At 39.4% G+C, this 26,874-nt stretch overlaps 1 protein-coding gene across 1 annotated transcript in view; it reads left to right on the top strand.

Moving 5' to 3' along the window:
• Positions 1-437: 437 nt before the first annotated feature.
• LOC309968655 (uncharacterized protein) overlaps positions 438-26,874 on the top strand; it is a gene marked incomplete at both ends in the record, with an annotated part of 66,410 nt that continues 39,973 nt past the window's right edge. The window contains one exon of the mRNA XM_082849964.1: positions 438-1,382. Coding sequence (XP_082706090.1) covers positions 438-1,382 — 945 coding nt within the window. The remainder of the gene's footprint in view (positions 1,383-26,874) is intronic.

Genomic DNA, 26,874 nt, shown 5'->3' with positions numbered 1-26,874 from the left:
AATTAATATTTTTGAAAAACGCTGAGCAATTGAAAAACATGTTTGCAGGTAGGATCGAGGCCACATTTGACCTCTGTTCTCTCTTCTTGGCAGGGTTACTTTAGATTTTCTAGGTCTATGTAGAGTGTGGTCTCTCTTGCCTGGAATTGGGGCACTACATTATAGTCTAAAGAAACGTTAAAGTAAACCCAGTAGGGGTTTCGGAAACTCTCACTGTGAAAATGTTACTGATTTAAAGGTTTTTCATTATTCCTGTGAAAAGGCCAATAGTTGGACTTAAAATGATATAAACGAATACTACCCATCGTGCTTCAGCAAGCACAGTGAGCGCTCTACCATGAGAAGCTTTTTTGAGCTGGAATTTTGTTTATCAGTAGTTTTCATGTATATATGTATAATATTAATTTACTGTTATTTCACAGGACAAATTAGTCCAGATGTCCACGATTTCTAAGCACTTTGGACTGAAATACAAAGAAGAATCGTACATCTTTAAAGAGATTGAGAAGGTTCACAAGGAGACTAAAAAGGAATTTCTCCGATTCAAGGAGAAGTTGGCCTCCAAGCCGGCTATGGGTGAAGTCCCTGTTTTCGGCCTCCGGCTCCCCGGTCCGGCCCGGCATGGGGGGAAGTGGAGCGTTTCCCGCGCCAGACCCCAAAAGCCACCAGACTCCCCTCGGGCCAAAGGCCGTGCGCCCCTCAATGCGGCCCTCCCGCAGCCGGCGCCCCGAGGCGCAGCGCGGCCCCCGGGCCCGAGCGAGGCGGCCGCTTCCGGGAAGACCCAGCCCTTCTGCCCCCAGGACTTCTACTTGCGGAGCTCCGCGTTCCTCCGGCACTGGCCCCAGAAGAAGCCGCCGGTCATCGCCTCCAGGGCGGGCACGTCCAGACCCGTGGTCCTGATGCCGCCACCTGCGCCCAGGGGGAAGGTCCGGGCGCACCAGGGCGCCAGGAGCCCACGGCCCGCGGGCTCCAAGCCGGTCCTCGACCCGGCCGGGGGCCGCGACGCGAGCCAGGAGCCGGCTCGGCTCGCGGAGGCCCGCAAGGCCAGAGAGACGAAGGGCGGCTCCCTGTCCGGAGACGAGGGAGACTCGGAGGCGGCCGGCCGGCGGAGTGAAGTGAGGATTCACACCCGCTTCCTGCGCGAGGGCTCGCGCGGCGAGTCGCGGGAAGCCCCCGTGTCGGTTTCCAAAACCGACCGCGAGAGCGATCCGCCGAGTGACGCGCGGGAGGCCGCCCCGCAGGACCCGCAGCCCGTGCGAGCGATCCCGGCATCCATCGAGATCATCGCCTCGCTTCAGTCCGAGGCCCAGCAGGCCTCCGACCCGAGCGTCAAAGAGCTCATCCAGAGCGTCCTCGGCCAGAACTACGACATTAAAATGGAAGTAGGTGACCCAGAAGGAGAGTAGTATTTCTCCTGGGTAAATGTAACTTAAGGATACAAACATAAAATAAGTGCATGTGGTGTGTTATAAGCTAGACAAAACGCTGGGGTGTTATTCAGGTTCTTTGAATTTTCCATCGAGGGAGTATATCCTCTTTAAAAAGTGAAAATAATTGAGAGTATATTTCAAAAACTGGTACAAAGAACATTAGTTTTTAGACCTGAGTAATGCATCACTGGTAACCTTTCCTTTCAAAGTCTTTGTGATTATTTAGTATTGATTTAGCAGTTGTTTTATATGAAAGAGTCTTTTTCTGTACAGTTCATTAACAGTGAATCTATATCTTAAGAAGATCAGTATATTACTAATAAGTTGAATTTATGAGTTCTGTACTATTTTCAGTGAAAACCGTTCTCCTAAAATATTTTTAAAAAATTTACTTTCTAGGTCTTCCCAATTATAGAGACTATAAGTTATTATTTGTCCCAATGACAACCCCATCAGGTGGGTACCCATGAGAGCCCCATTTTACATAAGAGGCTTCCTGGCTTTCGTGAGGTTAAGAGGATTGGCTCACAGTCCTGCAACTAAGGCAGAGCAGAGCTGGGATTCCATCCCAGCCGGTCACACCCCAGAGAGTAGACTGGAACCATGCCAGGGCTGGCTATTTGTTGATTGTGATGTGTCCCCAGCAGGGAGCAAAGCTAGATAGGGTCATAGTTTAAGATATTTTGTTCATTATATAGACTTTGCCTTGACAGGGACCTTCAAAGTAAAAATAATAGCAGGGGAATCTGAGTCCCACACAGAAAGAGAGAGAGGGAGAGAGGGAGGGAAGAAGGGAAGGAGGAAAGGACAGAGAGAGAGGGAGAGAGAGAGTTTTTTTTTTTTTGAGAATGGTAATGAGAATGGCACTTAGCGGGGAAGAAGATTTTATTACTGTTCTTGGCTGCAGCTCCAAACCTCTTGTTAGTACACAGAATACTGCTGCCACATTATGTCTTTAAAATAGTTTCAGCCCAGAATATACTCTTGGCTGTGATTTAAGGAATGTGATCCTAAAGCCCATTAGGGAAACAAAAACGTGTAAGGACAAGAGTCCCCAGTGTCGTCTTTGACCTAATGTTTGTCGGCAGAATGGGACAAATGTTTTCAGTTAAGACCCATACCTCGATACGGTTACTGAACAAGATCAGTGTGACTGCTCAGGCCATTTCAAAATGGGTATTTCTAATTAGGTTTTCTGTGGGCCTAACAGAAAATGAATCAGGGATGCACACTGGAGAGCCTCAATGGAGAGAACAAAGCCTCATTGCCTGCCCCTGTGAGAAGAACTCTGTGACATAGTCAAGGCATGTGACATGAAGAGGGGCCTATATTAGAAGCTGGCTCGAGGTCCTGTACAGTTGGGGAAAGTTACACTTTTAGAGCAAGGCCCCATAGAGAAAGTACATTTTGAAGGGTTCAAATAGAATAGAATATAAGAAGGGAGTGTATCAGTGACGAATGGGCCCTGGGACAGTGAATTCTGTTCTTTCTGGTATTCCGTTTCTCTTGTGTATCCTTTTCTGGTGCTTCAGTCACCTGAATTGTTTTATGTAGGAGAGTGGCCTGAAGGATTAGGGTCAGAAGCCAGGGTCACTAACTAGCCCCGCATTGTAAGACTTGGCCAGTTTCAAATGCCTCAGTCCCATCCTGCCTTCCATTGTATTGATTTTTTTGTGTAGCTAGATTTTGTTCTTGCTTTTAAAACTTTGCCTCTGCCTGCCCCCCACCCAACAATTCCAGAAGATGGAGCTTTGCATTATCTTGGTTTCAGAAATTTTATTAGGGTGAGAAGAGAACAATGGGGAATTTGTCGAAATGGCTATGGCTGGGTAGGTAAGAGAAAGCGATGAGAATGCAAGTGTAAAAGTGGTATCTAAATTATGATTTAAAAAATTCTTAAGATTACAATAAGGACACTTGTTTTAAACATTTGGAGTTTATATAAACAATGTTCTCTCCATGATAAGCAAGGAATATGGTTCTTTACTTTAGACATCTTAATTTGGAGCCAGTCCCTGGAGGGAAAGCCAAAGGATAAGACAGTCCTGGCAGGGTGTGCTGTCTCTGTTTAGAGTTTGGGCAGAGCCCTTTCAGACCTAGCATTCAGAGTTCCACAAACAATTACATAGGCCAAAAGGTGCACAGAATATCTAAAGATGAAACTCAGCTGTCAAATGTAGGTCAAACATCTAAACCAGGGTTTCTCAACTTTGGCACTTAACTTTTTGTTTGAATAATCCTTCGTTGTGGGTGGCTGTCCTGTAATTGTAGGATGTTTAGAATTATCCCTGGCCTCTACCCAGTAGATGCCAGTAGTATGATCCTCTCGTCACCCTCCCCACCACCAAGTCATAACAATTGGAATATTTCTAGATGTTGCTTAATGAGACCCTGGGGAGAAGGACAAAATTGCTCCCCTTTTAACCTCCTATCTAGTTAGGAACTACTGTCTTAAACAGTATGCATACACTATGGCAGGAGGGATAGAAATGTTATAAGGTCCTATGTTTGTTTTACTGAGGAGTTCAATACTATCACTCACAAAATACATTCTAATTATATGAGACTGAAGTTCAGAGACTACCTTCCAGATATTAATTGAGGATGAAGGAATCAGCCCATCCTGGCTTCTGTCATGTGTAGTTGTTTTTGGCCATATAGCTCAAAAGAAAAATGGCTTAACATGACCCACGTAAGAGGGAATTCATGTCCCAAGGTCTTCTTTAAACAAATAATGTATAGCTCACAAGCAAATGTTTTATCATAAAACTTATGCCTGCCTTTAACTTTAGGGAAGATGAAATAGATGTACTTTTGCCTCTTCTTCCTGCTAAGTACAACTAAGTACAAACCTTAAATGTTATTTATAAAACAAACATGAGAAGACTCCAAAAGGTGGAGAGAAGCAGACTGGCTAGGGACTTTGGGATCCAAGGAATCACATAACCTGATGAGTTCTCAGGTTTTCTTTTGGTCTCATGTCTGCCAGATTTGGAGCTAAAGAAGCTGGCAACCTAAGAATGCCAATGGGTGCAGACAGAAAAAGCCCCAGCCAAAGCCTGCTCTCTTTAGCTAAGGATCAAGAAAGGGGCAGCCTAGCAAGATGAAACTTTTAGACAATAACTGTGCTACTTTAGTCAAACACCACAGAAAAACCTATGGCCCTATCCCCACCCCTGCCAGCCAGGGCTGAGGGGGGAGCCTAAACTTCCACTCTTACCAGGCTGAAACAAGGTACCCCAACTCCTTCCCTAATGATGTGGTGTTAGTGGAGAGTCAAGACTTTCAACACTGCCTGGCAGTAAAGAGGCTACCCTACCCACCCCCCCCCGCCCCCTTAGTGTCACTGGACGCCTTGTAGGGAACGGTAATGAGAGACTTCTGTCCCTCCCCACCAGGATGGTATCAGTAGAGGCCTAGTGGGGGGCCAGAACTCCTACTCCCGCCCAGCAATAGCAGGGAGCCCCTTACCTCTGGTGCCAGTGGAGACCAAGCTGGGAATTTGGACCACTACCCCTACCTGGCAGTAATGAGGCAGCCTTGGCCCTCCTCCTACTGCCCCTACTAGAGCAGTTTCAGAGGAATGTTTAAATAAGATCCAGACTCTCATAATACCCCAAATGTCCAGGTTTCAATAGAAAATCACTTATACCAAGAACTGAGAACATTTAGAGTTGGAATAAAAAAAGACAATGAATACCAACACTGAGATGACTGAGATGTTAGAATTATCTGACAAAGATTTTAAAGAGGCCCTCAAAAAAAAAAAAAAAGCCCCAATGAGCAATAATAATGAGCACACTTGGAACAATGAGAAAAAGAGAAAGTCTTAGCAGAGAAATAGAAAGTCTCAGTAAAGAAACAGAACATATAAAGAGAACCAAAGAAAAATTTTAGAACTAAAAAATACAGTAATTGAAATAAAACTCAATGGATGGCTCAAAAACTGAACGGAGGGGAGACAGTGGAAAGAATCAATGAACACAAGGATGGAACAATACAATTTTCTCAGTCTGAACAACAGAGAGACAATAGACTGGGGGAAAAAAATAGAGCCTCAGGGACTTGTGGGACTATAACAGAAGATCTAACCTTCCTGCCATCAAAGTTCTGGAAAATGACAAAAGCCCAAACCAAAGAAACCCAAAGGAATCCACACCAAAACATGTAATAGTCAAACTTTTGAAAACTAAAGAAAAAGAAAAAGTCTTTGAAAGCAATGAGAGAGAAACAATGTGTTACGTATAGGGAAAAGCAACTTGAATGACGGGATTTCTCACTGGAAACCATGGAGGCCAGAAGGATTGGCACAGCATTTTCAAATGCTGAAAGAAAAGAACTGTCCACCCAAAATTCTGTATCTAGGCAAATTATCCTTCAAGAATGTAGGGAAAATCAAGACATTCTCAGATGAAGGAAAGCTAAGAGAATTTGTCACTTGCAGTCTTACCCTAAAAGGATGACTAAAGGAAGTTCTCTAAACAGAAAGGAATGATTAGAAGAAAAGACTTGGAACAAACACCAGGAAGAAAGAAAGAATATAATAAGCAAAAACTATGGCTAAATACAATAGGCATTCCTTCTCCTGAGCTTTTCAAATGTATTTGATGGTTGATGCTAAAATTATAAGGCTGTTTGATGTGATTTTAAATGTATGTAGAGGAAATATTTAAGACAATTATAAATAGGGGAAGGTAAATAGATATAAAAGGAATATGGTTTCTATAGTTCACTGTAATTGGAAAATAACAATTCCAGTAGACTGTAATAAGTTATGTATATATAATGTACTATCTGGAGCAATGACCAAAAAAGCTATACAAAGAGATTCACTCAAAAAACATTATAGATAAATCAAAATAGAATTAAAAAATTTTAAGTAACCCACAGGAAGGCAGGTAAAAAGTAAACATAAGCAAAAAGCAGAGAATAAAAAGAAAACAAGAAATAAGGAAGCAGTTTCAAACTCAAATATATCGATAGCAACATTAAAGGTAAATGGTCTACATATACTGATTGAAAGCAGAGATTGGCAAGTGGATTCCATATATAATACAACTATATATTGTTTACAAGAAACATACTTCCAGTATAATGATATAGGCAGGTTTAAAATAAAGCATGAAAAAACATCAGGCACACCTTCTTCAAAAGAAAATAGGAGGGGCTATATTAATTTCAGTTAAAGTAGACTTCAGAACAAAGAAAATTACTAGAGACACAATGGGCATTATAATATGATAAAAGGTTCAATCCATTAAGAAGACAAAGCAATCCTAAATTTGTATGAACCAAACAACAGAGCTGAAAAAATATGTGAAGTAAAAACTGAAAGGAGAAATAGATGAATCTACATAGTTGAAGATGTCAACACCCTTCTTTCAACAATTGATAGAAAACTAGATAGAAATTTCCCAAGAATATAGAACTCAACAATACCATCAAACATCAGGATCGAATGTACATTTTTAGAACACTGCACCTAACAGCAGCAGAAGGCACATTTTTGTCACTGTCCATGTGACATATACTAAGACCATATCTGGTTCATAAAAATGAACGTCAGTAAGTTGAAAAGCATTGACATCAGGGGAGACCTTCAAGATGGCAGAGGAGTAAGACGTGGAGATAATCTTCCTCCCCACAGACACGTCAGAAATACATCTACATGTGGAACAACTCCTACAGAACACCTACTGAACGCTGGCAGAAGACCTCAGACTTCCCAAAAGGCAAGAAATTCCCCACGTACCTGGGTAGGGCAAAAGAAAAAAGAAAAAACAGAGACAAAAGAATAGGGATGGGACCTGCACCTCTGGGAGGGAGCTGTGAAGGAGGAAATTTTTCCACACACTAGGAAACCCCTTCAAGAGCGGAGATGGGGGGTGGCTGGGGGGGGAAGCTTTGGAGCCATGGAGGAGAGTGCAGCAACAGGGGTGCAGAGGGCAAAGCAGAGAGATTCCCGCACAGAGGATCAGTGCTGACCAGCACTCACCAGCCTGAGGGGCTTCTCTGCTCACCTGCTGGGGTGGGGGGTGCTGGGAGCTGAGGCTCTGGCTTTGGAGGTCAGATCCCAGGGAGAGGACTGGGGTTGGCAGTGTGAACACAGCCTGAAGGGGGCTAGTGCACCACAGCTAGCTGGGAGGGAGTTTGGGAAAAAGTCTGAAACTGCCTGAGCGGCAAGAGACCATTGTTTTGGGGTGTGTGAAGAGAGGGGATTCAGAGCACCACCTAAACAAGCTCCAGAGACGGGCATGAGCTGTGGCTATCAGCACGAACACCAGAGACAGGCATGAAATGCTAGCACTGCTGCTTCAGCCACCAAGAATCCTGTGTGCAAGCACGGGTCACTATCCACACCTCCCCTTCCGGGAGCCTGTGCAGCCTGCCACTGCCAGGGTCCTGTGATCAAGGGACAACTTCCCTGGGACAACACACAGCGCACCTCAGGCTGGTGCAACATCACGCTGGCCTCTGCCATCGCAGGCTTGTGCCACATCCGTACCCCTCCCTCCCCCTGGCCTGAGTGAGCCAGAGCCCCCTAATCAGCTGCTACTTTAACACCATCCTGTCTGGGTGGGGAACAGATGCCCTCAGGTGACCTACAAACAGAGGGGGCCCAAATCCAAAGCTGAACCTCCGGAGCTGTGTGAACAAAGAAGAGAAAGGAAAATTCACTGTGCAGCCTCAGGAGGAGTGGATTAAACCTCCACAATAAACTTGATGTACCCTGCATCTGTGGAATACCTGAATAGACAACGAATCATCCCAAAATTGAGGCGGTGGACTTTGGGAGCAACTGTAGACTTGGGGTTTGCTTTCTGGGTCTAATTCGTTTCTGGTTTTGTGTTTATCTTAGTTTAGTACTTAGAGCTTATTATCATTGGTGGATTTGTTTATTGATTTGGTTACACTCTTTCTTTTTTTTATATATAGATATATATTTTTTCCTTTTTCTCCTTTTTGTGAGTGTGTATGCCTATGCTTCTCTGTGTGATTTTGTCTGTATAGCTTTGCTATTACCATTTGTCCTAGGGTTCTGTCTGTTTTTTTTTTTTTTTTTAGTATGGTTTCTAGCGCTTGTTATCATTGGTGGATTTGTTTTTTGGTTTGGTTGCTCAGACTTCCCAAAACCTGTGTGGCTGACAGGGTCTTGGTGCTCTGGCCAGGTATCAGGCCTGTGCCTCTGAGGTGGGAGAGCTGAGTTCAGGACATTGGTCAACCAGAGACCTCCCGGCTCCACATAATATCAGATGGCGAAAGCTCTCCCAGAGATCTCCATCTCAACACTAAGACCCACCTCCACTCAAAGACCAGCAAGCTACAGTGCTGGAAACCCTAGACCAAACAACTAGCAAGGCAGGAACACAACCCCACCCATTAGCAGAGAGGCTGCCTAACATCATAATAAGCTCACAGACACCCCAAAACACACCACCGGATGTGGTCCTGCCCACCAGAAAGACAAGATCCAGCCTCATCCACCAGAACACGGGCACCAGTCCCCTCCACCAGGAAGCCTACACAACCCACTGAACCAACCTTAGCCACTGGGGGCAGACACCAAAAACACAGGGAACTACAAACCTGCAGCCTGCGAAAAGGAGACCCCAAACACAGTAAGTTAAGCAAAATGAGAAGACAGAGAAACACAGAGCAGATGAAGGAGCAAGGTAAAAACCCACCAGACAAAACAAATGAAGAGGAAATAGGCAGTCTACCTGAAAAAGAATTCAGAGTAATGATAGTAAAGATGATCCAAAATCTTGGAAATAGAATGGATAAAATACAAGAAACGTTTAACAAGGACCTAGAAGAGCTAAAGAGCAAACAAAAAATGATGAACAACACAATAAATGAAATGAAAGATTCTCTAGAAGGAGTCAATAGCAGAAAAACTGAGGCAGAAGAACAGATAAGTGACCTGGAAGATAAAATAGTGGAAATAACTACCACAGAGCAGATTAAAGAAAAAAGAATGAAAAGAATTGAGGACAGACTCAGAGACCTCTGGAACAACATTAAATGCACCAACATTCAAATCATAGAGGTCTCAGAAGAAGAGAGAAAGAAAGGGACTGAGAAAATATTTGAAGAGATTATAGTTGAAAAGTTCTCTAATATGGGAAAGGAAATAGTCAATCAAGTCCAGGAAACGCAGAGAGGCCCATACAGGATAAATCTGAGGAGAAACACATCAAGACACATATTAATCAAACTATCAAAAATTAAATACAAAGAAAAATATTGAAAACAGCAAGGGAGAGGCTTCCCTGGTGACGCAGTAGTTGAGAGTCCACCTGCCAATGCAGGGGACACAGGTTCGTGTCCCGGTCTGGGAAGGTCCCATGTGCCGCGGAGCGGTTGGGCCCGTGAGCCATGGCTGCTGAGCCTGCACGTCCGGAGCTTGTGCTCTGCAACGGGAGAGGCCACAACAGTGAGAAGCCCACGTACAGCAAAAAAAAAAAAAAAAAAAAAAAAGCAAGGGAAAAACAACAAATAACATACAAGGGAATCCCCATAATGTTAAGAGCTGATCTTTCAGCAGAAACTCTCCAAGCCAGAAGGGAGTGGCAGGACATATTTAAAGTGATGAAAGGGAAAAACCTACAACCAAGATTACTCTACCCAGCAAGGATCTCATTCAGATTCATCAGAGAAATCAAAAGCTTTACAGACAAGCAAAAGCTAAGAGAATTCAGCACCACCAAACCAGTTTTACAACAAATGCTAAAGAAACCTCTCTAGGCAGGAAACACAAGAGAAGGAAAAGACCTACAATAACAAATCGAAAACAATTAAGAAAATGCGAATAAGCACATATATATCGGTAACTACCTTAAATGTAAATGGATTAAATGCTCCAACCAAAAGACACAGACTGGCTGAGTGGATACAAAACCAAGACCCATATATGTGCTGTGTACAAGAAACCCACTTCAGACCTAGGGACACATACAGAATGAAAGTGAAGGGATGGAAAGAGATATTCCATGCAAATAGAAATTAAAAGAAAGCTGGAGTAGCAATTCCCATATCAGACAAAATAGACTTTAAAATAAAGACTATTATAAGAGACAAAGAAGGACACTACATAATGCCCAAGGGCTCAATCCAAGAAGAAGATATAACAGTTGTAAATATTTATGCACCCAACATAGGAGCACTTCAATACATAAGGCAAATGCTAACAGCCATAAAAGGGGAAATTGACAGTAACACAATAATAGTAGGGGACTTTAACATCCCACATTCACCAATGGACAGATCAACCAAAATGAAAATAAATAAGGAAACACAAGCTTTAAATGATACATTAAACAAGATGGACTTAACTGATATTTATAGGACATTCCATCCAGAAACAACAGAATACACTTTCTTCTCAAGCACTCATGGAACATTCTCCAGGATAGATCATATCTTGGGTCACAAATCAAACCTTGGTAGATATAAGAAAATTGAAATCGTATCAGGTTATCTTTTCTGACAACAACGCTATGAGACTAGATATCAATTACAGGAAAAAATCTGTAAGAAATACAAACACATGGCGGCTAAACAATACACTACTAAACAACCAAAAGATCACTGAAGAAATCAAAGAGGAGGTCAAAAAATACCTAGAAAAAAATGACAAAGTAAACACGACGACCCAAAACCTATGGGATGCCGCAAAGGCAGTTCTAAGAGGGACGCTTATAGCAATACAATCCTACCTCAAGAAACAAGAAACATCTCAAATAAACAACCTAACCTTACACCTAAAGCAGTTAGAGAAAGAAGATTAAAAAAACCCCAAAGTTAGCAGAAGGAAAGAAATCATAAAGATCAGATCAGAAGTAAAGGAAAAAGAAATGAAGGAAACAATAGCAAAGATCAGTAAAACTAAACCTGGTTCTTTGAGAAGATAAACAAAATTGATAAACCTTTAGCCAGACACGTCAAGAAAAAAAGGGAGAAGACTCAATAGAATTAGGAATGAACAAGGAGAAGTAACAACTGACACTGCAGAAATACAAAGGATCATGAGAGATTACTATAAGCAACTATATGCCAATAAAATGGACAACCTGGAAGAAATGGACAAATTCTTAGAAAAACACAACCTTCTGAGACTGAACCAGGAAGAAATAGAAAATATAAACAGACCAATTACAAGCACTGAAATTGCAGCTGTGATTAAAAATCTTCCAACAAACAAAAGCCCAGGACCAGATGGCTTCACAGGCAAATTCTATCAAACATTTAGAGAAGAGCTAATACCTATCCTCCTCAAGCTCTTCCAAAATATAGCAGAGGGAAGAACACTCCCAAGCTCATTCTACGAGGCCACCATCATCCTGATACCAATATCAGACAAAGGTGTCACAAAGAAAGAAAACTACAGGCCAATATCCCTGATGAACATAGATGCAAAAATCCTCAACAAAATACTAGCAAACAGAATCCAACAGCACATTAAAAGGATCATACACCATGATCAAGTGGGGTTTATCCCAGGAATGCAAGGATTCTTCTGTATATGCAAATCAATCAATGTGATAAACCATATTAACAAATTGAAGGAGAAAAACCATATGATCATCTCCATAGATGCAGAAAATGCTTTTGACAAAATTTAACACCCATTTATGATAAAAACCTTCCAGAAAGTAGGCACAGAGGGAACTTACCTCAACATAATAAAGGCGATATATGACAAACCCACAGCCAACATTGTTCTCAATGGTGAAAAACTGAAACCATTTTCTCTAAGGTCAAGAACAAGACAAAGTTGTCCACTCTCAGCACTACTATTCAACGTAGTTTTGGAAGTTTTAGCCACAGCAATCAGAGAAAAAGTAATATAAGGAATCCAAATCGGAAAAGAAGAAGTAAAGATGTCACTGTTTGCAGAAGACATGATAATCTTCATGGAGAATCCTAAAGATGCTACCAGAAAACCACTAGAGCTAATCGATGAATTTGGTTAAGTAGGAGGATACAAAATTAATGCACAGAAATCTCTTGCATTCCTATACACTAATGATGAAAAATCTGAAAGAGAAATAAAGGAAACACTCCCATTTACCATTGCAACAATAAGAATAAAATACCTAGATGTAAACCTACCTAAGGAGACAAAAGACCTGTGTGCAGAAAGCTATGACACTGATGAAAAAAATTAAAGATGATACAAACAGATGGAGAGATATACCATGTTCTTAGATTGGAAGAATCAACATTGTGAAAATGACTATAGTACCCAAAGCAATCTACAGATTCAATGCAATCCCTATCAAACTACCAGTGGCATTTTTCACAGAACTAGAACAAAAAATTTCACAATTTGTATGGAAACATAAAAGACCCATAATAGCCAAAGCAATCTTGAGAAAGAAAACGGAGCTGGAGGAATCAGGCTCCTGGACTTTAGACTATACTACAAAGCTACAGTAATCAAGACAGTATGGCACTGGCACAAAAACAGAAATATAGATCAATGGAACAGGATAGAAAGCCCAGAGATAAACGCATGCACATATGGTCGCCTTATCTTTGATAAAGGAGGCAAGAATATACAATGGAGAAAAGACAGCCTCTTCAATAAGTGGTGCTGGGAAAACTGGACAGCTACATGTAAAAGAATGAAATTGGAACACTCCCTAACATCATACAGAAAAATAACCTCAAAATGGATTAAAGACCTAAATGTAAGGCTGGACACTATAAAACTCCTAGAGGAAAACATAGGCAGAACACTCTATGACATAAATCACCGTAAGATCCTTTTTGACCCACCTCCTAGAGATATGGAAATAAAAACAAAAACAAACAAATGGGACTTAATTAAACTTAAAAGCTTTTTCACAGCAAAAGAAACCATAAACAAGATGAAAAGACCACCCTCAGAATGGGAGAAAATATTTGCAAATGAAGCAACTGACAAAGGATTAATCTCCAAAATTTACAAGCAGCTCAATATCAAAAAAACAACCCAATCCAAAAATGGGCAAAAGACCTAAATAGACATTTCTCCAAAGAAGATATACAGATTGCTAACAAACACATGAAAGGATGCTCAACAACATTAATCATTAGAGAAATGCAAATCAAAACTACAATGAGGTGTCACCTCACACCAGTCAGAATGGCCATCATGAAAAAATCTACAAACAATAAATGCTGGAGAGGGTGTGGAGAAAAGGGAACCCTCTTGCACTGTTGGTTGGAAAGGAAATTGATACAGCCACTATGGAGAACAGTATGAAGGTTCCTTAAAAAATGAAAAATAGAACTATAATACAACCCAGCAATCCCACTACTGGGCATATACCCTGAGAAAACCGTAATTCAAAGAGAGTCATGTACCACAATGTTCATTGCAGCTCTATTTACAATAGCCAGGACATGGAAGCAACCTAAGTGTCCATTGACAGATGAAAGGATCAATAAGATGGGGCACATATATAGAATGGAATATTACTCAGCCATAAAAGGAAACGAAATTGAGTTATTCGTAGTGAGGTGGATGGACCTAGAGTCTGTCATACAGAGTGATGTAAGTCAGAAGGAGAAAAACAAATACCATATGCTAACATATATATGGAATTAAAAAAAATGGTTCTGAAGAACCTAGGGGCAGGACAGGAATAAAGACACAGATGTAGAGAATGGACATGAGGACACGGGGAGGAGGAAGGGGAAGCTGTGACGAAGTGAGAGATTGGCATGGACATATGTACACTACCAAATGTAAAATAGATAGCTAGCGGGAAGCAGCCACATAGCACAGGGAGATCAGCTCAGTGCTTTGTGACCACCTAGAGGGGTGGGATAGGGAAGGTGGGAGGGAGACGCAAGAGGGAGGGGATATGGGGATATATGTATACGTATAGCTGACTCACTTCGTTATACAGCTGAAACTAACACAGCATTACAAAGCAATTGTACTCCAATAAAGATGTTTAAAAAAAAAGAATTGACTCATATAGAGTGTGTTCTCTGCTCATAATGGAATCAAACTAGAAATTAATAACAGACTGTTAATAAGAAAATCTCCAAACACTTGGGAACTAAACATTAGAGTTCTAAATAATCCGTGGGTCAATGGGGAAGCCTCAGAGAATTTTAAAAAATTGAACTAAATTAAAATAAAAGTACAAAATATCAAAATTTATGGGACAGAGGTAAAGCAGTGCATTTTTCCTAGAGAAATGAAAATTTATATTCAAACAAAAACCTGAGATGAATGTTCATAGATGCTTGTAGTACTTAATAACCAAAAACTAGAAATAACCCAGATGTCCTTCAAGGGGTAAATGGTCATATATTACTCAGTAATAAAAAGAAATAAAGTACTGATAGGTGCAACAATTTGGATGAATCCCCAGAAAATTATGCTGAAGCAAAAAATCCAATCTCAACATGTTACATACTGTATAATTCCATTTATACAACATTCTTAAAATGACTAAATTCTAAGAATGGAGAATAGATTTGTGGCTGCCAGGGGTTGAGGACAGGCTTGGAGTAGGGGAGGGTGAGAGGGAAGTATGTATAGCTTTAGAAAGGCGACATGGGAAAGCCTCATGGTGATGGAGATGTTTTGTATCTTGATTGTGTCAGTGTCAGTATCCTGCCTGTGATTTTGTATTATACTTTTGCATGATATTCCCATTGGGGAAAGCTGATAAAGGGTACGTGGGATATCTCTGTATTATTTGCTACAAGTGAATATGAATCTACAATTACTTCAAAACAGAAACTTTAATTAAAATGTTACCAGATTCTTTATAAAATTTATTTTTACAAGTTTTAAGAAGAAACATAGGGAAACAGTAATAAATTCTCTTCTAAATCCCCTTTAACTCACCAACAGTAACCGATACTTGTTGTTTATCCTTCTATTTATCTTAAGTCTTTAGTACAAATGTGTACACATACATATATATATAGGGTTTTTTCTTATAAAAATAAGAACATATGGTACACATTATTCTGCAGCTTATTTTTTGACACACATCAATGGAGATTGATTTTTAATTTATTCTTTTAAATAGCTGTATAGTATTTAAACATTTTAAGTAGTATTTAAACATTTCCTTGGCCCTTTGCTTTTCAAATTTTATGTTTCCCTATCCTAGGAACAAAGTTTTGCTCATTGGAGGTATAAATCAGGGAACCTACCAGGATCTGGGCAAAGGAAAGCAATCTATTGTTTGAATGTCACCAGTGCAATTGGGAGGGACTAGTTTGGACAAATCTTTTCTCTTCAGAGTGACAGATGCATTTATTACACTTTTCTTTTACACATTCCCTTTGTGCAGTACTTTTTTGTTTTCATAGATGTTAACAGCTTAAAGTAGTACAAATGATGTAATGATTAAGAAGTTTCTTGATTTACAGTTTTTTTTCCTGTGAAGTTTTAAAGTCTTTCAGATAACATTTAGATGCCTTCAGTAAATACAAAATGCTTATGTGTTTAATTTTATTCATTATTAAAGGGTGGAAAATATTATTTTTATTAGTTTTTGAGAGAAAATTCCTATTCCTTTAGCTGGTTTGGTTGTAATAATAATTTTGAACCAAGCTAGGAGTTGCTCCTTTAAAATAAACTTATTCTTGGTTGGATACAAGCACACTTTATTTTCCATGAGGATTTTTTTTCAAGATTGAAATACAGAGTTACTTGAAAAATGAAATGCTAATTTATTATAGAATTCAGGTGTACTTTTTTCCTGATTGTTAGTACAGATACTGCCCAGCAGTGATTTTTTTCTTTTGCCTGTTTGTGTAATAAAGTCTCTTAATTTAGACTATAAATGACAAATGAATTGGAATCTTGAAAGTAATCCATTTTCACATATGCCACGGTTTGAGTACACATGAGGTTTTTAATTTTTATTTGTTTGGCTGTGCCACATAAATTGCAGGATCTTAATTCCTTGACCGGGGATCGAACCTCGGCCCCTGGCAGTGAGCGCATCAAGTCCTAACCACTGGGCAGCCAGGGAATCCCCAAGAATTTTTAAATGTTAGCGAAATAATTGCTTTTTTCTGGTTACTTTGGGTATAGTTATTTGTATAGTTAGGATAAAGACGTTTCCCCTCTATGGATTGTTATTTCAATACATAACTCAGTTTTAACTTTGATTTCCTAATGTAGACTTGTTTTTAATAGATCTTTATTGGAGTATAATTGCTTCACAGTACTGTGTTAGTTTCTGTTGTACACCAAAGTGGATCAGCCATATGCATACACATGTCCCCATATCCCCTCCCTCTTGAGCCTCCCTCCCATCCTCCCAATCCCACCCCTCTAGGTCATCGCAAAGCACCGAGCTGATCTCCCTGTGTTATGCTGCTGCTTCCCACTAGCTAACTTTCTTACTTTCGGTAGTGTATACATGTCGATGCTACTCTCACTTCACCCCAGCATACCCCTCCCACCCTGTGTCCTCAAGTCCATTCTCTATGTGTACATTTTTATTCCTGCCCTGCAACTAGGTTCATCAGTAACATTTCTTTTTTTTTTTAGATTCCATATATATGCGTTAACATACTGTATTTGTTTTCTCTTTCTGACTTACTTCACTCTGTATGACAGAATCTGGGTCCATCCACCTCACTGCACATAACTCAATTTCGTTTTTTTTTTATGGCTGAGTAATAGTCCGTTGTATATATGTGCCACATCTTCTTTATCCATTTATCTGTCGGTGGACATTTAGGTTTGTTCCATGTCCTGGCTATTGTAAATAGTGCTGCAATGAACATTGTGGTACATGTCTGTTTTTGAATTATGGTTTTCTCAGGATATATGACCAGTAGTGGGATTGCTGGGTCATATGGTAGTTCCATTTATAGTTTTTTAAGGAACCTCCATACTGTTTTCTATAGTGGTTGTTTCAATTTACATTCCCACCAACAGTGCAGGAGGGTTCCCTTTTCACCACACCCTTTCCAGCATTTATTATTTGTCGATTTTTTCATGATGGCCATTCTGACTGGTGTGAGGTGATACCTCATTACATTTTGATTTTCATTTCTCTAATAATTAGATGTTGAGCATTTTTTCATGTGCCTCTTGGCCACCTGTATGTCTTCCTTGGTGAAATGTCTATTTAGGTTTTCTGCCCATTTTTTACTTGGATTGTTTTTTTTTTTGATGTTGAGCTCCATGAGCTGTTTGTATATTGTGGAGATTAATCCTTTGTCTGTTGTTTCATTTGCAAATATTTTCTCCCATTCTGATGGTTGTCTTTTCATCTTGTTTATGGTTTCCTTTGCTGTGCAAAGGCTTTTAAGTTTAATTAAGTCCCATTTGTTTATTTTTGTTTTTATTTCCATTACTCTAGGAGGTGGGTCAAAAAAGATCTTACTGTGGTTTATGTCAAAGCGTGTTTTTCCTATGTTTTCCTCTAAGAGTTTTGTAGTGTCCGGTCTTACATTTAGGTCTTTAATCCATTTGGAGTTTATTTTTGTGTATGGTGTTAGGGAGTATTCTAATTTCATTCTTTTACATGTAGCTGTCCAGTTTTCCCAGCACCACTTATTGAAGAGGCTGTCTTTTCTCCATTGTATGTTCTTGGCTCCTTTGTCATAAATTAGGTTACCATATGTGCATGGGTTTATCTCTGGGCATTCTATCCTGTACCATTGATCTATATTTCTGTTTTTGTGCCAATACCATACTGTTCTGACAACTCTAGCTTTGTAGTATAGTCTGAGATCAGGGAGCGTGATTCCTCCATTCTTCTTTTGCAAGATTGTTTTGGCTATTCAGGATCTTTTGTGTTTCCATATAAATCTTAAAAAATTTTGTTACAGTTCTTATATGGTGATATTTAACTGAAAGAAAAATTGGTACCTGGAAGTGGGGTGCTGTTGTAACAAAATCATGTGGCATTTGGTAAATAGTAAATATATGTACAGTTTCCTGGGGAGAGGATCAATAACTTTAATTAAATCCTTATAAGGATATAAGGCCTACAAAAAAGATTAAGAACCCTTGATCTTAATATATCTCAATAAAATTTTTAGTGTAAAGATGTGGTAGATAAAATATGATCGTACATTCTTTTTGCTCTAATTTAAAAATTTCATTAACAACCAGAAACTCATCCATGGATAACGTCAAGTTAAGAATCCTTGGCTTGAGTATTGGTATGTTTTCATTAACTTTCAGTTTACCCTCTCCATCTGCAGATACAGTTCCTTATTTACCTTATTAAAATTGTTTTTCACTGGATATTTGGGTAGTTAGGATTAAGACATTTCCCCTCTGTGGACTGTTATTTCAATACACAACTCAATTTTAACTTTGATTTCCTAATATAGACCTTTTTAATGCTTTTAAATTTTAAGGACTAGTCCAAGGGCTTAGAATCTCCTCCAGTGGGTGGTGAGGTGGGTACAGCTGATAAACTGCATGTTTAAAATATAGCACTAATTGCCACCTTAACATTGCAGAGTTTGGGTCCATTTGTGATACCTTCAAGTCATGATTTTTACCTATTCTGTGTAAAGTGAGAGGAAAGAGTTAATGCAATTCAAAGCAGTTTTAAAAAACATAAAGTTGATATTAGGGCTTAGAATAATATGGCTATCTTGACAGCAGAGTGAACCAATTGAATGTCCCAGTTAGGTTACATGTTGACTTATTGTACACAGTAAGTCGTTTATTTTTTGTTACTGAAAACTACAGTATTTGGTTGTGATTTAAGTCAGTCATTCTGTAGCTGTAAACAGCCTGCAGCTAGGCAGCTGTATTCTTTACAATGCTTGTTTTAAAGCATAATAGGTAAACGTGGATTTTAAGGATGGGTAGATAAATAGTTTTGACAGGAAAACCAAAATCTTGAGAATTAGCCAACTACAATCATGTTTAAGCATCTTTCATCCCAAATGGAAATAATCTAATAGACTGTGCAGCACATTCTCCAGTATGTATGGTAGTATCCAGCACACTATCCAGCACATTATCCAATATGTATGTCATTTTGGGGAGAATATTCTTTTACAAGGACCTGGTTTCCTTAGTCCACTGTAAACTGCGCTGCATCTTTTTTTGTTTTTTGAAAAGAGAGAATCCCTCACTGTACTTAGCACCAGCTGTACAACAGAAATAGCTCCCGGCACCACCTTCAAGAAAAAAACCAAAAATACTGTTTAAATATTCTAATTTCAAAATGTTGATGTTCTCCTTCCCTAAGGCACAGTTAAGAGACCCCAGAGTAAAGCTGGTAACCCTGAGGGCTGTGCCTTGGAAACGATGTGTCTGTGTCTCTGTGGGGCAGTGACGGTGGGTGGCGTCGCTCCGAGGCAGCTAGCTGCTCAATGGCACAGTGGACTTTCTTTGCAGTTTCTTCAAATTCTTTCTGCTTATTGTTGGCTCCCTTTGCAATTTTGTTCTTGGCTCTTTCTTTATCCTGTTTCAAAAATTCGCTGAGGGTTAATTCTTCAAACTGCTTCTTGACAGAAAGGAAAGCACAACCAGATGAATGCTTTTTATGTTATTCTATAGGGTCGTCATCTGGCTCCCAGCCTTCTAACTCCTTGAAGCATAAGAAACACTGAGCCAGGTCGGGCTCGTTCTCAGTGGGACAGTGGACAAAGCCGGCGGCGGCTATCTGCAAAGGAGAGCTCGGCTCAGGCCCCAGCTCGGAGGGGTTCTCCCGGGATCTGGGAGCCCACAGAGGGCTGCACTGCATCTTGGTCTCACTATAGAGAAGGATGGCTTGACACATCAGCCATATTTATTATCTGTACAAGTTCTTTTGAACATAGTAGGAAAAAGGTTAAATTCTTAGTCTATTGCATTGAAACTAAAAATAATACATTCTCATTTAATACATTTTCTTTTACATATTTTACTTTGTGTTCTTATATGGAAAAGGACTTTCAGAGTCCTGTGATAAATTTTTCCGTAGTGTTTTCTTACCTTCATTTTTCATTAAAATAGTGTCTGGAGCTGGAAGATAACCTAATTAACTTTGTATTATACATTAGATAACAAAACTGAGACCCAATGGGACAAAGTGACTTTTGCAAGGCCATACAGGCAATTAGCATAGTTGGGATCAGAGCCAACTTAGTTCCTTTGACAACGAGACCAGAATTGGTTTTATTCTTTTACTACATCATGTTGACGGCACTTCCTTTTCCTCTTTTGCTCCATCTTCCTTTCTTTTTTCCCTCCTTACTGTCTTAAGACTCAGACCCCAGGTAACCAGAATTACTTCTCATTATGAGTTTTCCCCTCTCAGATCCCTGTGATGACTCTGCATTTAGTGAGAGGCCCATCACACTCTCCTGTCCTGAGATGGCCACCCATAGCCTCTTGCTGGTGACTTCTAAACCCAACACACTTAGGCCTGGGAGGTCAGCAAGAAGCAAGGATTTGCTGCTCACAGAGTGGTGTGGTGGTGGTAGAGATGGTGTGTGTGGAATGGGACTTGGGCTAAGATTGTGTCATAAAGGGAAAGAATACAGGTGGGATGAATTATAGGTAGTGATGGCTTTAGCAGTTGATTATATGATCACTAACCAGTTATACGTAATCAAGTACCACTGATTCTGCCAACTTAGGTTGCTGTTAATATGAATAATAATGAAATTGCCATTATCTGCCATCTCTCATGGCAGAATAACAGTCTGACCCATGTCTACTTCATCTTATTAGCTTTATTTTATTTTAAAATCTTTTAGCTATTCTCAAGGTGAAGAAATGCCTGCATGTACTTTTTCTTTCTAGCCCAGTGGTATAGGCTATGAGTCCCCATTCTTTTGGGGAAGGAGAGCTTCTTTTGACATAGTTGAAATCTTATCTGTGATGGATTGGGGTCTTGCTGAGACTCCTCGACTTGAGAGAATGGAGTGTGTCAGTGGCTTTACCAGGAACTCCCAACAGCTAGGAGGAAGAGTCAACGCTTTGGATATTATCTGAGCAAGGCTGCAGGATTGCCATGATCACATGGTTAACTGTTAATTGGCATTCTGGTCATCAGATTTGGCCAGTCTTGATAATGAGTAAAATCCCCTGCATCCACCACCCCTTTCCCACCTTTTAAATTGGTAGTCTATCTTCTTTTTAGATCTCACAGATAATACAGTAAATAAAATTCCTGTCCTTTGCTTGGCTTACTACAAATTTATTGGGCACACAGGAGAAGATTATAATAAAGCCAGACCTCATCATTTCAGCCAGATTTCCCCTCAAGAACATCTCTAGTATCAAGCTCTTCATCTCTTAATCATTGGAAATAGGGTTTTGAAGAAATGAAAGATTGAGACAGCTGGGACACTTTTCATTGTTCTGATTTCATTACGCTGTTGAGACCTGCCTAGATGTACAGTCTTTGACAATCAATTATTACTCTGGAAAGTGATTATTAAACTGATTATATCACTGAATTATGGCTTTTTATGCATGACTCTGTTCTATTGCTCTTTAGGGTTAAGTGAAAAAGCTTATTAAATATCCATTTACAATGGAATCTTTGAAAATGCTAAATGGAATGCATAATTCATATAGGTTGTCACTAGTACAATGCTAAATCAGTTTAGCCCAATATCAAGTATCAAGGAAATGGGAGTAAGTGGCAGTCGTAATAGAACTAGTTCAGGGCAGCTAATGGGTGCAAGATAATCAGGAAACCCCAAATAATAGTGACTAGACAAGGTAGAAGTTTATTTCTCTCTTATAGAAAAGTCATATGAAAGGTAATGTTGAACTGATACGGTGTTTTGTAGAGTCAGGGATCCTGCCTTCTTATTGCTTCTCTGAGTATACCCCTCATTACCAAGGTCATCTCAAGGTCCAGTCTGGCTGCTCTGGCCATCACATCTGCATTCCAGCCAGCAGGAAGCCTTTAAGCAAGATCATGTGCCTGAAGTTGTTCACCACTTCTGCTTATATTTCATTAGCCAGAACTTATCTACATGACCACATTTACCTACAAAAGATGATGAAAATGAAGTCACTATTCTGGACAACTGTGTGGCAGGGTTAACATTCTGTTATTATGAGGGTAGAAGAGATATTGGGTCAGTTTCTGTTATTGTCTCTATGGGTCTTGCACTGTCTATGGAGACTTTTGTGGTTGAAAGAGTTATTCCCTCTTCCAGCAAAGGTTTATTGAGCAATGTTTAGCATTGTGTACTAGGTACTAAGTGTTGAAACATTTTTTATGTGACACAATTTTTAGCTTTAAAGAGTTAGGTAACCTAACAAGAGAACTCACAGACAATGGAAACTGGTGGAGAAAGCCCTGGAATTGCAGTTTGATGACCTAGGTAGAGATCCTTGACTTGTAATTTATTTGTTACTTAAACTTATTGGTGCCTCAGTTTTCTCATCTGTGCAGTGGAGTTAATAATGCTTATTTTACAATACTGTGAGAGTAAAACAATCTTAAATAAAACAGCACGTGTTAAATATACTGCAGTTTTTAAAGGCTCTCAGTACATATTTCCTCCCAGTAACAGTGAACCACCTACATTACCACAAATAATGAATAACAGTCTGTTTCTCTACATCCTCACCAGCATTGTGTATTACTGTGCTTTTGCATTTTTGCTGACTTGAAAGGCCAATGGCTTTCCAATACTTTTCAGTTGTGGAACCTTTCTTCAGATGAAATATTCAACAGATGTTCAATATCCCAAACATTTAATAGCATGGCAGCATTGTGTCAATTGGGGATGAAGGACCTGGAACCAACCTGCTAGGTTCAGGCTCCTACCAGCACATTCTTTGGCCTTTAAGACATTCGCCTATCCATTCAGTTTTATCGGGTACCTATCATATCTGGCACCATACTAGACACTGGGAAGCAGCAATGAACAAATGAAGCCCCTTTCTTGGGCCACTTTGCATTCTAGAGACATGAGGCAGAGAGTAAACAAATCAGTAATGTCTCAGGTGGCAATAAGTGACATAAAGAAGAATAATGGAGAGATGTTTCAATTGGACGGTCAGGAAAGGACTGTAAGAGAACATGGCGTTTGAGCAGAGGTCTGAAGGAAGTAATGGAGCAGGCCGTATATGGGGGAAGATCATTCCAGGCAAAGGGAAGAAACACTGTAAATCTTCAAGGCAGAAATAGTTCTGTGGTGTTTGAGGAACAGCAAGGTGGGGGGCTTTGAATGGGGGGCTATGATAGGAGAAAAGTCAGAGAGGAAGCCAAGAGCCAGATCAGCCAAGGCAGTTGTGCTCAATACTATCAGACTTAGCACTGCCTTCTTATTGCATGTACTTTGCATATAATTTTACCCCTTTTACTAACCTGAAGTGAAATTAATAGATAATTATCATCTACCTACCTATGTAACGTCAAAACTCAATATAATGCCCTATTTGTAATGTAAAGAAAAAATGAGTGATGAATAATTAAATTATAATTATAAATGACTACACTGGAAGACATAGTAAAGTTGTTAGCTGCTTGTATCTACTGATAATGAATGTGATTTGTGTAGGAATATAAGTGGTCATAATTTATAAGAAAGACCAAAAAATGAAAAAGCAGTACAGGTGGCACTAGAGTACACATTAAGATAAATAATAGCAAACTAGACTTAATGTGTGTATGATAAGAGAAAATGGGAAATAACTTTAAGTGAAGTGGGGAAGTATGCTATGAACCATTAAAGACTTTTGAAATGGAGAGAATGAGCTAGGCCTCTTTATAAATGTACTGTCAAAATAAATTTCCTTTGTGACATGGGACAAAGTGAAAAAGCATCAAAAAAAAGCCCCATATCTCCCAACTTGAAATTTTAACAGATGTCAGGACACATTCAGAGTCCGGAACTTAGAGCTTGCAATCCATATCTTTTGATAGATGATGAGACTACAGGATGGACTGGAAAAAAAAAGAGTAATACAAGAAGACATGGAGAAATGGACCATTGTGGACAGTTTGAGAGTAAAACAAACAAACAAAAAAACCAAACGAGGCCATTCAAAATTTAAAAAATAACTTCAACATGTAATTTTTATGACAAATTTATTATCCTTTGCTAAAAGCACTTAAGAATTACATAGATTGGTAATGATATATAGTTAGTCCCTTTATTAATTAAATATTATTTCTGTGTTTCACATGTCTTTGCTAAATTAATTATGTTCAGTTCTAAGTTTACAAAATGAACTTCATTTATCCTCTTGTATATATTTGTATGCAACTGCTAACGATGCATAATGAAACAGGTGTGTTGTTCTGGTGAACAGACTATTAGCAGAGTTGCCTTTGGTTGACCTGATACTCTAAAATGGTAAGAAACTCTTGTTGAAGTTCCCAAGAAAATAAGGTACAATCTTTCTTTGGTTTACATAGTAGTTGCATTCCTGGAAAACATAGTGTGGGTTAAATAAGGGGAATATTTTGTGCTTTAATATTTAAAATGGTGTTAGAGTCTGGTCTCAGATATTTATAAAATGCTCTTCACCCACGAGAAAGCCTTCCCAGACATTTGAAAAATTTATACACGATAAGGGACATTTTCTGTTTTATGGGACTGTCCTGTGAACTGCAGGATGTCCGGTGCATCCCTAGTCCTTCCTTGTACATTAAATGCCAGTAAAACTTTCCTGTTGTAAAAACCAAAAATGCTGCCCCCACCCTCAGGCAATTTATAAATGTTCCCTAGGAAGCAGTATCATCCCTGCTGAGAATCACTGATGCGTAGAGTGCTGTAGTCTTCATAAAAACTTTGGATTTCACTCTGAGTGACGTGGGAAGACTTTGGAGGGTTTTGAGCAGAGGCGTGATATGATCTGACCTTGTTTTAAAATGATCAACTGACTACTGTGTGGACAGTAAATTACAGGGGAAAGAGTGGTGGAGGAAGACCAGTTAGGTGCCTACTGCAGTAATCCACATTAGAGATGATGGTGGCTTTGTCCAACTATGGTGATAGTGGTGGAAAGGAGGTGAGAAATGGTCTAAGCATGCATTCTGAAGGTCACTTATGGGTTGAATATGTGGAGGGAGAAGGGTAAAGGATGACTCTATGGTTTTTGGTGGGTGAAGCTAACTGATGGAATATAGTTTTCATTTTCTGAGATGGAGAAGACCAAGGGTGAGCTAGGTTGTGGGGTTGGCTTAAGTTTGAGGTGCCTAATGTAATTCCAAGTGGAGATGTTGAATAGGTAATTACTTAAATTCTAGAGGTCAGAGGAAATGTTAGGGCTAGAAAGATTGGGACTCATCAGGGATTAGGTGGTATTTGAATTTATTAAACTGGAAGAGATGACCAAAGGGAAGAGTATAGTTGGAAAGGAGAAGAAATCTAAGGACTAAGAGCCCGGGGGCCCACCAACGTTTAGAGGCTGGAGAAGAGGTAGAATGAACAAAAAAAACTGAGAAGGAAAGCCAGGTATGGGAGGAAAACCAGGAGAAGGTATATGGGGTCTTAGAAACCAAGTGAAGGAAGTATTTTCAGAAGGATGTGATAACTGTGTCAGATCCTCCTGGGTCAAGTTAGATGAGCGCTGTAAGGTTTAACCATAAAGTTTTAACTATAACATTTAGCTATACACACATAACTATATCTACCTTATAGATTTTATTGCTCTTGTGAATGAGATTGTTTTCTATTTACATTTTCGAATTGTTTATTACCATATTGGTTTTAATGTGTTGATCATGTATCCCATAACCTCTCTTAACTCTTATTTGTTCCAATAGTTAGCCTGTAGAACTTCTTGTTTAATAAAATCTGTGTTGAATAAAAGTGGTGATAGTGAGCCTCCTTGTTTTATATCTGACTTTAAAACAAAGGCTTGGTTTTTAATTTCACCACTAAGTATGATGTTTACTATAGCTTTTTGATAGATGCTCTTTATTTTCGCTTCCTTTATCAGCTTGCTAAAAATTTTTCTCATTAACAGGTGCTGAATTTTATTGAATTCCTTTTTTACCTCTTTATTCTGTTGTTATGTGGTAGTGCATCTGAACTGTTCTTGCATTCTGAGAGAAAGTTCTTGTTTATGTTACAGTATGTTTTCATACACCAAGAATTTCTATTGGGGTGTTTGTTTGCATTTATGTTCATATGTGAGATTGGTGTATACTTTTTTTCTTGTACAATCCTTGTCCATTTTTGGTATTAAGGTTGTACTAGCCAATAAGTTGGATGCTTTCTATCTTTTTCTGTTTTCTCAAAACAGTTTGTTTGAGAGAGGGGTTGTTTGTTCCTTGAAACTTTGGTGGTTTTCACTTGTAATGTTGTGGCTTGTGTCTTGGGTAAAGAGAGAGTTTTAAAAATTATTTGTTTCTTTAATGATTATTAGTTTATTCAGACTTTCAATTCCCTCCCTCCCCCAGGTCAATTTTGTGACATGTATTTCTAGACAATAATTGTTTAAATTAAGTTTTGCTGCATTTATTGGCATGGAGTTATTCATAGATTATTTCTTATTCTGTGGTTTAGTCTTTTGATTTTATAGTTG

Source organism: Leucopleurus acutus, assembly GCF_964270905.1.
Source record: "Leucopleurus acutus genome assembly, chromosome: 1".
Classification (NCBI taxonomy): domain Eukaryota; kingdom Metazoa; phylum Chordata; class Mammalia; order Artiodactyla; family Delphinidae; genus Leucopleurus; species Leucopleurus acutus.
This window is presented reverse-complemented; position numbering and strand designations above follow the sequence as displayed.